At 41.3% G+C, this 12,516-nt stretch overlaps 1 protein-coding gene across 5 annotated transcripts in view; it reads right to left on the bottom strand.

The window, feature by feature from the left end:
• The window catches only part of RRBP1 (ribosome binding protein 1), a 287,797-nt gene that overhangs the window by 177,218 nt on the left and 98,063 nt on the right, over positions 1 to 12,516 (bottom strand). For all 5 annotated transcript variants that reach the window (XM_069234754.1, XM_069234756.1, XM_069234753.1 and 2 more), the window contains exons 7-9: positions 5,298 to 5,451; positions 2,948 to 3,086; positions 1,168 to 1,355 (exon numbers count right to left, since the gene is read on the bottom strand). In XM_069234754.1, coding sequence (XP_069090855.1) covers positions 1,168 to 1,355; positions 2,948 to 3,086; positions 5,298 to 5,451 — 481 coding nt within the window. The remainder of the gene's footprint in view (positions 1 to 1,167; positions 1,356 to 2,947; positions 3,087 to 5,297; positions 5,452 to 12,516) is intronic.

Raw genomic sequence — 12,516 nt, 5'->3', positions numbered from 1 at the left:
TGTGCCTGGAGTTCTCCAAAATTTCTTCAACTAATTCAGGCAAACGAGGGTCAATCTCATCTGCAGGGTGGGGACTGGTGCCCATCTCTTTCATCTCCGCCACAGATTAACAAGCCCATTCTTTTCGGTCTTCAGACCCTACTACACAAATGAACAGATATTTCTCCGGACAATCCCCTGGCAATTGAAGAGTTGTGTTAGCCATTCCCCCGCCACAACTGTGGGTCTGTCCCACCTCTCTGATTGCCTGTGAGCACAAACGTGCAAGCCAGGCTTAGCTTGGTTACAAGTAATGACTTATAGACAGGAACATTTACTAAGATTTCAGACTGCAATCCGAAATATTTGTGACTATATTAGGTGCACAAGAGAACAATTTTGTCTACTTTCCAGAAGAATATAGGGATAAATGCAGGATGCAACTCCACATTAGAGAAATTAAGTTTGCCATACTAATGCTTAATTGAACACAGTCATTGAGCATTGTATGCAGCCAATGAGCAAACCAGTAAAACCATTCACAGCTGAGATATAGCCATTTGTGGATCACGGTTAGGCATAAACATAGGTACTTTCAGGTAGTACCAGTAAGGGCATAAATGGCTTTGTGAATCAGGCTTCTAATATTCCATGCCACATGCCCCCTCCCCTCAACAACAAAATGCCCTTTCCGATGAAAGATCCTAAAAAAGACGTATCCTGTTACCATGTCCTCACCTTACTCAACACCTCCGTTTACAATAGAGAGTCAAAGAAAGTCTGCGTTCCTGCCCCTCATCCATCACAGTTTAAAAGTTCTCATTAAAGAAAGCATTTCTTTAGGCTCAGGACGATCAGCCACTTTTCTTCCACTTCCCTTGGATCCTACAATAGTCATGTGAACGGGGTGTAGTGAAGGTGAGGGAGTGAAGGTGAGTGAGCACCGAGCGACACCAGGGTTCTCACACGGGATCAATGGTAAGCTCCTAATCACTTTAATGTCACAGCAGACACACCAGGCCACACTTTACACCACAGCCCCAATCTCAAGGCAGCAGTGCAACAAACATTTATTTAATGCTGTTCAACTACAAACGTGTTTAACAATTCAGCTACTTGTACATAAAAATACAAGGCACAAATGAACATAACCCAAGCCACAAATTAATACACCAAGTCCATTCCAACCTGCAGCTCTGTATCTTTTTCAGCTTCTGAGCTCTGGCCTGCCTCCAGCAGGGCTTCAATAGCTCCTATTCTCTCTGTAAGTTGCTGGTTTTCTTTGGTTACTGTCTGCATTTTTTCTTTGAAGTGTTCAATCTCCTCTGATTTGTGCTTGTTTTCTTCTTCGGAAGACAACAGTTTTGCTTGAAGATCTACATAAGATGTAGACAAAGTATTTATGTTTCTTTTCAATAGGTGCATATTTTAATATTTGCTTTGTGAATCAGTAGATGTGTTAGGGCCTGCTTCATTAGGAATTTTTCCTGCAACCACTATGACACTACTTCTCAGTGATCTCACAATTGTATTAAACGTCCAGAACACGAATTAACCAAAATCACAGGCATGGCAGAGAAGGCATGTTACACATTCGTCACCCTGTCCACCTTTGCTTTGGTACTTAACTGCTGACAGCAAAGTGTTCAATAATTAAGAGGCAGGCAGCCTTCCAAGTCTGTCATTCGTAATTACCACTCACTGTTGTTGCCTTGATCAGGGCAATTATGGACTGTTGCAATTACTTGTATACGAGCGGTAGTTATATTGATGGAGATAATGAACCAGACAATGTTATTACATGTTTAATAGGTTGTAATAAATACAACTGCTGGTCAATATTGACCTCCTAAAGAGATACTTGCTATGTTGATTCCAAAAAGAGGAGTAATCTGTGTGGGTCTGTCATGGGTTTAAGGTAAAAAGATATAAGCGAACACATTGCATAATGTTTGACAAACATTTAAGAAATTCAATGTTAAACAACGTGAGCATTAAACAGCAAATATACTTAGTGCCGCCCAGTGCGTCCGTTATCCAGTTGAAAAGATATAAATGAAAACATGCACATTCGAGCTACAAGTGTGCATATTTTGTAAGGCAAGTGCCTGAGCACTACAAAGACTCAATGTCCCAGATGTATGATAAGTTTTGACCAAAACCTTTCTCCCAAGAGAGTCTTCAACAAGCTTAACTCCTAACCAGAAAACCCTCCCACGCCTCCATGTGCCAAGCCAGGCAATGGAGTCATTTACCTGACTGGATATCTTACAATGGACTTTCCAGACATGCACAGATTCAACACAATATCGGAGTAAGAAGATAATCTGCTGCTCTGTACATCTATGTGGTTTCAAAGACATTCATCCACAAGTTCACTGTTAAATTTAGCAAAAAATCAGAATACGCCTGTAATGGGCTTGCAATAGTTTAACTGATATAATAAGTGGACAAAGTGGCAGGTAACCTATTAATACAAATAAGTAAGAAAGGAAAGGGCTCTGTCACAGCATGTAACCAAATTCTTATTTTGTCAGTAATAATAGAGCATCAATACCTACCAACACATAAGGACACAACGAGGGGGAGTTGACGGTATGCAGACGTTTGCGATGCACTAAAATGAAGTGCTATCTAAAGCTTTAAAATAGACTTATTCTGCATCCTTGGATAGTAAATTCTCTATACAGCAAGAGTGGATAGTGGGCAGGTAAAAGTAAAAAAAAAAAAAAAAAAAAAAAGCAGGACAACAGGATCTGATAGAATATATACCATTGCTGCTTCATGCCAAACTCTACTGTAGGAACTCCACCCACCTGCAGAGTTGGTTCAGTCTTACCTGCAGGCTTGGGCAGATGAGTGTAAATGTGGGTATCCTCCACCAAATTAAGAGAACTACTTAAAAAAATGACCAGCACTTTAAACAACTATACATTGTCACCATAATATGAATTAGAGCCATGCTTACCAATCAAGCTGTGCTGTTCACCTTTGAATTTTTCTGTTTCCATCTGCAAATTTTGGTAGCTGTTTTGTGATCTGCGTAGTTCTTCGCTAACTTCCTCCAGTCTTTTCTGCAAGATATCCTCAGTTTCTTTTTGAGAGGCCTTAAAGAACAGCAAACAAAGAGAGGAGGGACAGAGAGCTCAATGTAAATTTTGCCCTTTTCCTAATTCACTCTATGGGAAAAAATTAACATATATCACGCAATGACAGACCCTTTCTATAATTCTATCATCTGGCCAGTATAGTTATTTTATGCTGGCAGAGACGTGTCAAAAACCTAAGACCCCAAGAAGGAAGGAACTTAGAACAAATCTAAAAGAAGTGCAAATAGTTGGCAGTATGGTGGTCTAACTGTTTTCCATGAAAAGAAAATCCGGGATACATTTTGTTAGCTCTCAGTTGACATACAGGTAGTCTTAAATTGGGAAATGTTTGGATAAGCACTTTAATCTGCAAACAACATAAAACGTTTGAACTCAAAGGAGACACTTTAAAGGTATAAAAATGCTGTTTGTAGAACACTTCCTACAAATATGTAACAAAGTTGGTCTTCGCGTAATTCATTGAGTTTGTGGTATCATTATTAGGAGGCATCAAATCCCTTCCATTTTCCTCCAAAACTTTACAATCAACTGTTTTCAAGGGTGCTGGAAGCATAGAAGTAAAATAAAAATGTGGGGGTAACCACATAAAACTATATTCAAAGGCCCATTGTGCCGGAGTTCAAACACTGCACAACCAGGTGCATATCAAATATAAGGTTTGTCAAGAGTGAATTCTCTGGAGGCAAATGGAACACTGAGCCATTCTATACACTTCTAGGTTGGTTTGCAGAGAGGGGTAGAATCGAACTGGTGAAAACAGAACACAAGTTAACCTTGCACTCCACACAGTATGCAATAATAAAGGGTCAATAGCTTAAAAATACTAGAATGCGCTCAAGAAAGGTAGGTCCCGTACTGCAAATTAAGATTGTGGTTTTAAGGAAGATATTGTAGACTATGGGGTGACTGTCATGAAGGTTTGTCCCACTATTCACCACCTTCACATTACAGTCAGGAAGGCTTGAGATGCAGAGTGAAATATTAACAGTGGATACCCTTCTCGCTGGCTAATCTAGAAAGCAGTGCAGCAGTAACCAAAACAGCATGACCAATCAATGGGCAAACCAATGGGCCAATGCACGTAGGTACACATCCCAATGTATGTAAATCAACTTAACCAAAAAAATGTAGTGGTCAGCAGGCAGGGAATGATCGTCACACATACTATATGCAAAGTGTAAATTTTAGCACAGTACTTAGCGAAGCTACAAAGTTCTTCGAGACGGGGTCTGTGCTGCAAGCAACTAGACTACCTGCCTTTAATGTAGCCACTCCCCATGTATTATATAGCAAAGCAGTCATTGTTTTGTTAGCATGCCGAGCGGGTTTGCTGTGCACATCCCTGTATTTGCATTGTGATAGATATAAAGAAAATAATCTTTTGGCACATGGTAGTTTAATGGAGTGCAACCATGACCTAGTTGCACACCTTAGTCATATGGTAGATTGGATAAAGATGGCCACTGGCCCAAAGAAATAACGAGAAATACATTTTTCACCTGAGTCATACTATTGCCATCAGGGCAAAACACTGGTCCCCTCAAAGTGAACAATTCATGTTACAATCATGCAGCCAGCATGAACAATTGCCTGTAAAACGAATACTCCCAATTCTAGTAGTTTAAAAAGGTTTTAAAAACATAAACACGTTTGTAATTTTACAACAGTGAAAGATTTAAGCCTGACGATAAAAGAAAATAAAAGAGCCTCCCTGAATGCCAAAGCATTCCTTTTAGGAACAGGGAAACAGCACAGAGACCAATCTTCAGCAACTCTGAATTCCGTGACCTGACACACCCTTAATGGAAAAAGGTCAACAGGAAAACCAAACGTGGTTATTTTTGAAATGCCGGAAGCAACACTTGGTGGCACTGGCTAGACATCTGGTTTGGCTAGCTGGTGTTATTATACCAAGAGGAAACCAACATCAGTAGGTTATAATCTACCTAACCAGCCCACAAACCACTAGCATTACATGAAAACATGGAAGAGAATAATGGTTAGCGGTTTTTCGTTGTCCGTTTTTAAGTCTTCCTTTAGATGTGTTTCAAATGTTTGACACCTCTAAGACAGCATTAGGCTAAAGTGTATGCCACAACACTGTGACCCCCATCTAAATGAAAATTCTGAAACTGCTGAATAAGGAATAAAGGAATAAAGTTGTGTGATTATTAGCAATACAGCCTGGGAATGGGTAGGCACACTCACCTGCAGCTGAGTGACTTGTTTCTCAAATGCATCCACCTTGATGTCCAGGTTCTTCCTCTGTTGCTCCTCCTGTTGTAGGACCTCAGCTTTATCATATAATTCCTTTGTTAACTTATTGCATTCTTGTCGCAGCTTGGCCAGTTCAGCGTTCTGCCTGATAATAGTTATGTGAGAGTTGTAAGTTGTAAATACAATATACAACAGCAAGTAAAATTCAATGATTTCTGATACACTGCATCGTCATAATATGGTGGCAATATGCAAATGTTAAAACATTGTCCTGAGGTCAGCTATCAAAGTATCTCATTGACTACAAGAGAAATCATAGGAAAACCAAGATTCAGACCCATTAGAAAACTTTAAAAACATTATCGATCAGCAGTACATTGGCTATGCAATGGCCAGACACCCCCAAAAATCTATGGCTCGACCTGTAACACTGCCACAAAGCACTCTAGTTTTGTGGAGCTGGGAAAGGAAATGCTGGCATGCATGGTTTTAATCTTGCCTCTGTAAAAATTCCTTTAGTTCTACAAGTGGTCTGTGACATCAATGAAAGTACAATGGAATTCTCCCCAATGTATCCAGAACTGAGTTCCGAGGTCTGAGCTTAAATTAACTCTTTGGGAGAAGTCAAACATGAATTTAGATTTTGTTTTCGAAACGTTTTAAAATGTCCATTTTGATTTTGGGCCTCATGAACCAAAGAATTTGACCAAGTCTGTTTCTAATAGTAAATGCTTTGATACCCAAGGGTCTAAATGTCTTCCATGACAAAATAAGCATTTGCAGTGCAACAGGTCTCGCATTTACAAGAGTTTGAGCTATTGGCGTTGTAAATGAGAATGTCTTTTAAACTATGTGGTTTGCTTTGGAGAATAGTGGATGCATTGTGTTGGAATTCTGTGGGGTGGAGTGTATTTGTGTAGTGGAATGATGTGGCATGGTGAATACAGTGGTGAGACCTGCACAGAATAGTCAGAAAGAAAGACAGACACGGATAGGTGATTTGTGCATGAATTGGTGAATTAACTCGAGACAGAGGAGCAGAAATGTGTGAGAAAGGTAGAAAAAGGTTGGGAGCAGGCCACAAACACAAAGAGGCAGGATCTGTTTACGGAGAAGACAACCTAAGGCAAGGAGAGCGTGGGTTTGAGGAACAGAAACGCATAAAGACACGGGCAAGACACAGTGCTTAGTATGTGTGAGCAGGAAGTATAGAGAAGAGATAGGGAGTTTGAGGGAGGGATGAGGGGGCAGTGGGATTGCGAGATGACAGGGGTAGCGGCAGTGTGAGGGAGAGATGAGACGGGCACTTTGTATGTGGGGGAGAGTTGACAGGGTTGGTGGAAGTAGTTGCAAGCAAAACTATGCAAAAAATGATTAATGTCGGACTTCCCTCAAAAATTATCACCCCCTCTAGACCGTTCTGAATCTGTCAGAAGTCAACAGTTCAATCAGTCACTTGTCACTAAAACCAGGTTCAAAGATGTGTGCATATAAAAACGCAATTTTGAAGCCATAACAATTATCAAATTGCGGTCATTAAACCTTGAACGAAAGCAACAGAAGTGACATTTCGGTTCGACTATTCAATTAGGGACGCTGCAAAGAAGAGTGAGATAAAACGCAGACATGGTAAGCCAAGGGCGGGCTCCTAGCCCTCTTTGTAAACAATAGTGTCCTGCAATTAAGGCGCATGCGCTACTGCATGCTCTTCAAGGCTCGATCCTTAAAAGAGCACAGGAGTGGCAGAATTTAAAAGAAAATGCTATATAGCCTAATTTACTTTCATCATTTGGGTCCTCTGCATTACCCTAAGGACCAGACTTAAGAATTGCCACAGAATAGATATCTCCCTCTAAACCAGGCTAAGTACACTTTATGCCTCGAAGGCCAGCTCAGTGAAGTTAGCAGTCAGCCTCTTCCCCAGCACCATAAAAGACTTTGTTTGCCAAGGTCTGAGCTTTCATGCAATATATGGAATGCAAGAGATAAAACAACAGCCATCAAAGCACACTCTTTTTTTCATACCCCAGCAAAAATATGACAACTTGGAGGGATGGAGAATAAAACTGAAAGTGTGAGGGGAAGGTATATCAGGGAGGAAGCAGTGCATGAGAAAAATATCTCGAAAACACATACACTCTCATGGAGTGCTACATGGAAAAGAAAAAAGTATATTTTCCTGAATGTGAGTAGAGAAAGCATGCAAGTTGTCCACTCAAATGGATTGTAATGAAGCTATGCTGGGGGTGGGGACAAACACAAGAAGAGAAAGGAAAGCCATCTACTAAGTTGCGAGCAAATGGCAGTGACAAGGAAACTAATGTGGCCATCTTTGAATCCTGTCATTGAATCTCCCTTCCCCCTCTGGGGTGGTAGATGCCACTTCATTTTTTGCTATGAAAATAACCTTCTTGTGACTAGCTGCAACTTTCCACATGTGATACTGAAAATCTGGAAAGTTCCCATTTAAGTTTTCTTTTGACGGTCTTATTTTGTTTTATTTTCCAGTTCTTTAATTTAGTTCATTTTGTGACTCTGATAACAGATTACCTCCTTGATACATTCATCAGGGTATTGCATGTTTATTCACAAAGCAGTGCTTGGGTGCACTGGTGAGCTCTACCAATGAACGAAGGTAGATGATAGCTCAGTGAGCTGGTTACCTAACCACAGGCTGAAACCCTGGCAGGGATGATTCAAGTTTTCTTCATTCTCTGAAGATTAACAGAAATGAGCAGCAGTGATAAAGGTGGATGCACAACTCAATCATAAAGAACCTCGTTGCAGTTCAGTGCCCGTAATATAAATAGTCCTATCATTTTGTGCAACATGAACCTGAATGATGTGATGCAATATCCACAAATCCTGGTTAACCAGGCATTCATATAGAGCCAAAACCTTTGGACACGATCATTGATTCACAAAGTGCCAAAACCCTTGTCACTGCATCATTCACTAACATATCGCCAAAACCCTTGGTCACAGCAGGAATTTACAAAGTTCCAAAATTCTTGGTCACTGCTTAGTAGGTTACCAAACCAACATCATACTTTCTTTACCAAACCTTAAATCTAACATAGATGATTGCCCTGTTTCATACTTAACACATTCTTGTTTTTATATAGGCTCTAAGCTCTGCAAATGACACTTGTTGCTACCAGTTTAAGATGTAAGACGGAGTCATCCTTGCCAGGTTTCGAGCTACTGATATGCAAATCGCTGCATGTTTTATAATCAGTCTTCTCAGTGAGCTATTGAGAACAGCCATGGAGAGCGATAAAATGAGTGCTATCTGACTGGCATGAAAATAACCTGGTATATCTATGCACACCGCTCTGAAAGAAGCAAAGCGGTATATCAGCAAGGCATCTTCTAAACAGTGTTATTAATGTCAATCTTTGTGAAGAAATGAAGGCTGGCACTATTAGTTATTTACTGAGGCATGATGAACATGTGCAATCAACTGTACCCGCACCTGGTGTTATTAAAATTCCTTCTCATTTGGTATTTCCATTAGTTGATCCATCCGTGCATTGGGCATGTCAGGCTGATGATGGCATTGCTGCTGGTGAGATCGGACAGTGAGCGTGGAACTTGAGTTTCTAATGGCGGTGAGGCACCCGAACATTCATTAAATACGCACCAGTGTTGGGCTCAACAGAAGCAGAGGACTTTATAAACTGACCTCTCCTATCTCAAACCAGAAACCTAATGGGCAGGCATATTTGAAAAAACAAATGCAGATTAAATAAAAAATAATACCTCAATCACGTTGGGAGCAGTGGATGGACACTAATTAAGTTAAATCAATCAGTGCTTGGTCCCTGCTCCATGGACAGGACTGGAAATGATGCTAGGCCTGAAGTGGACGAATTACGAGGCTATAAAGAAGAGTGCCACGCAAGTCAACAAACGGTGAGCGACGGGTGGACTCCAAGCCCTTTCTTACTACAACAGAATGTCGCAAGCGATACACATGCCCTAGCACATGCTATCGCATGCTCAATCGTAAACATGGATGTTGCTACATATGCGAGTCAGAAAGCTGAATATTGGAACCTTTGGCCTTTAAAGTCTGTGATCAAAATGAAAGGTCGAACAACCATGTAAGAATCCGAATCTGGGCTCATTAGAAAAAAAAAGAAGGATCTAGGGAGATATTTAAAGAGAAACAGCACTAACAAAACACGATTAATGATACTTTTGAGACTTCAAACCGAAAGTAATGTTTAAACCACATTCACCTATGTTCCTGGTACATAATTCAAAGGTTTCTAGCAGTTTCCAGAATTGGTCAAAAATACCTCAACCTATAAATTGGCAATAGTTGCTCTTTTATTTTCCGAGTTCACTCCCTCCAATTTCCTCTCCGTCCTTTACCGCAGTACTGAATGTAGAGGGTGCCAAATTTATAAAATTGTTAGTCACCGCACAAGGCAGCTTGCTGCTTTTGACAATAAAGGTGAGGCACATTTAGCATTCCATAAATGCGCTGTGTACGGTTAGGAGAACCGACTAGTCTCAAATACTGAAAAGGGGTGAATCATCTTTGTGAATTAATGGACTCGTCAGTGAATGCAAGGATGGAGGGCATTCGGTGCATGCAACACAAACATTCATCCGTGCATAAACAATGTACGGGAATAGCAGCATTTTCTTTAAAGGGACAGGGATTCCAATGCAACGCACAGCGGTTTTAAAAGGAGCACTCCTGAAAAGCATTTTCTGCTCTCTGCGATGCAGCAGCCACAAAATGCACTGAGAGCACTGACCTCGATAGAGCTCTTTCACTATGCCAGTGGTTACAGCTTTCTTTGGACAATCTGCAACTTCGCAATGCACGAGTGGAAGCAAACTACTGAGGTAGTATACGCAAAATCATAAGAAGGGCTTTTGCATCTGCTTTGTGCTTGCAACTCTGACGAACTCATAATGGTTTCTTTGCGATCTGCAATGTCAATTGCAAATTGCACAGCATGCTTTGGAATGCTCTATATGAAGTAAAATGTACCAACCCAAAAAATGTGCTCTCCACTGGATTTGTGAATAGAATTTCGTTTAGGTAATCTGCCCCATGACTGCTGGTGAGCATTGTGCAAAACTGGTGTTAAAAATAATTAGAACACCGGAATGTCGAGAGCTCCATAACAATGAAGTGACTCAAGGTCAATAACGCGCCTTAGGTCTTTAACTTGGGAGGAAGGCCTTTAGCAATTATTATAGTCCTTTGCAGCACGTTATAATGCTATGTTAACATCAAATTAGCATTCTTAGTATTAAAGATGTCAATAGGACGCCAGGTCTTTATCAAGTGATCTTATGAATTAACAGACATCCGTGAAACCTAAGTAAGTTATTTGAAGTGTGGTTGCATAGATATACGACGGCAACATTAATTTTCCATAAGTTGAGCCTACATAACTATAGTGATAAACATAATAAGTTGCTGGAAATCACTTTTTTATATGAAAAGGGACAGTTATTCAATACCACTAAACTCAGGGTACTGAAATTGATTGAAAGCATTGGTAAAACTGAATAATGGACTTCATTTTTGTTATACATTTGAATTGTGTTTAACATATTATTACTACTGCGCTTTATAGAAGTAAAGCGACAAAGACCGCCATGCATAGCTCATGAGTTTATTTAACCCATATACTGGCCATGTTCAAAACCCCACTAATCAGCCTAGGAGACAGTATACCCGCAACCACCGTGCACAGCACACAGACTGCTGCTTACAATGTGCAATGTACACATGGGAGGGAGTTGGCGATGAAAGAGGAGGAGACATGAAATGTACAATGTTCCTGAATCAGATTTTCATGTATATCAGATAACTAAACCGTACTAACATTTTAAGGTGTCGCTTGCGACAGTGAATGCCCAATATGCGCTCTCACTTGCAAGAGATATTACGTACAACAAGGGGTTTGCAGCCCAACCTCTGCTTACTATTCGTCGGTTTCACAGTCACTCTTATTTGCAGCCTTCTAACAGGCCAGCACATGGTGGCTTCCCTTCCTCTTCTTTCAGCTGGAGAACTGGCAAAGTACTAATTGCAGTGTATTGCACACTGAATAAGTTACTATTTTCCTTTTGTCCTTGTTGCTTCTGCCCCTCTAGCAGCCCCATCCTCCCAGTATCTGTGTTACCCACACCCCAACCACTAAAAAGCACTGTGAGGGGGGTGGAGCTGGCTGCATATTAGCGCTTATTTATAACTTTCAGCCATGCTACACAGCAGCTGTGCTGCTCTACAACATGGCTAACAGACAATGGCAAAGCCAATAACTTTTGCATAGACCAGTGCTTATTTTGTAAATAAAAAGGTGCCGGTGCTCAAAGCTCCCCTCTTAAACAAGCGGCTGTTGCAATTAAAAGTGCGAGTACACAATACTGAGGCAGCGTAAACCTGAAGCCACCTCGGGCCTCTTCAATCCATTTACAGCCATCCCCTACCCCTTCAGCTCACTCTTGTAGCTTCCTGCTTTTCCCCTGACGCTTTTTTGTTTTTCTCTTCCTCCGTCTTTCCACATGTTTTTGGCTCGCAGTAAATGCTTGAGACAGAAAACTAAGCCCCGGCCCTCAGAAATAAGTGCCGGTGCTCAGCACCGGAAACAACAAGCACAAATTAAGCACTGGCATAGACAATACCTATTGGATTTTCCAATGCTTGTTTAAATGTGATATCACCGAGCTTAAAGATGGAGGGTTCTTCTGAGAGCCAGAGGATGAGCTGGGTGTCGTCTGCATAGAATATGATAAGGCCATGGATTCTGACGTTGTTGGCCAGGGAAGTCATGTAGGTATTCAACAGGGTGGGGCTAAGGGATGAACCTTAAGGGACGCCGCAGATGATGCTCTTGGATTCACAAGTGAAGGGCGGTAGGCAGATTCTCTGGGTTCGTGCTGTGAGGAAGAAATGCGATCCATTTAAGGGAGCCTCCCTGGATCTCAATGTGGCAGAGACTCTTGAGAAGGGTGTGGTGGGATATGGTATCAAACGCTGCTAAGAGGTCGAGGAGGATCAGGGTCACTGTGTCTCCTGGTCGAGGAGGTTTCTGATGTTGCAGGTGGCAGCGATCAGGGCAGTCTCAGTGCTGTGGTTGGCGTGGAGGCCGGTTTGAGAGGTATCCAACAGACTGTTGCTCTCCTGGTGTTTGGTGAGTTGGCAGTTGATGGCCTTCTTGAGGAGTTTGGCAGT

The sequence above is a fragment of the Pleurodeles waltl genome, chromosome 5 (assembly GCF_031143425.1).
Source record: "Pleurodeles waltl isolate 20211129_DDA chromosome 5, aPleWal1.hap1.20221129, whole genome shotgun sequence".
Taxonomy (NCBI): Eukaryota; Metazoa; Chordata; class Amphibia; order Caudata; family Salamandridae; genus Pleurodeles; species Pleurodeles waltl.
Note: the sequence above shows the minus strand (reverse complement) of the source record. Positions and strands in the feature narration are given on the sequence as shown.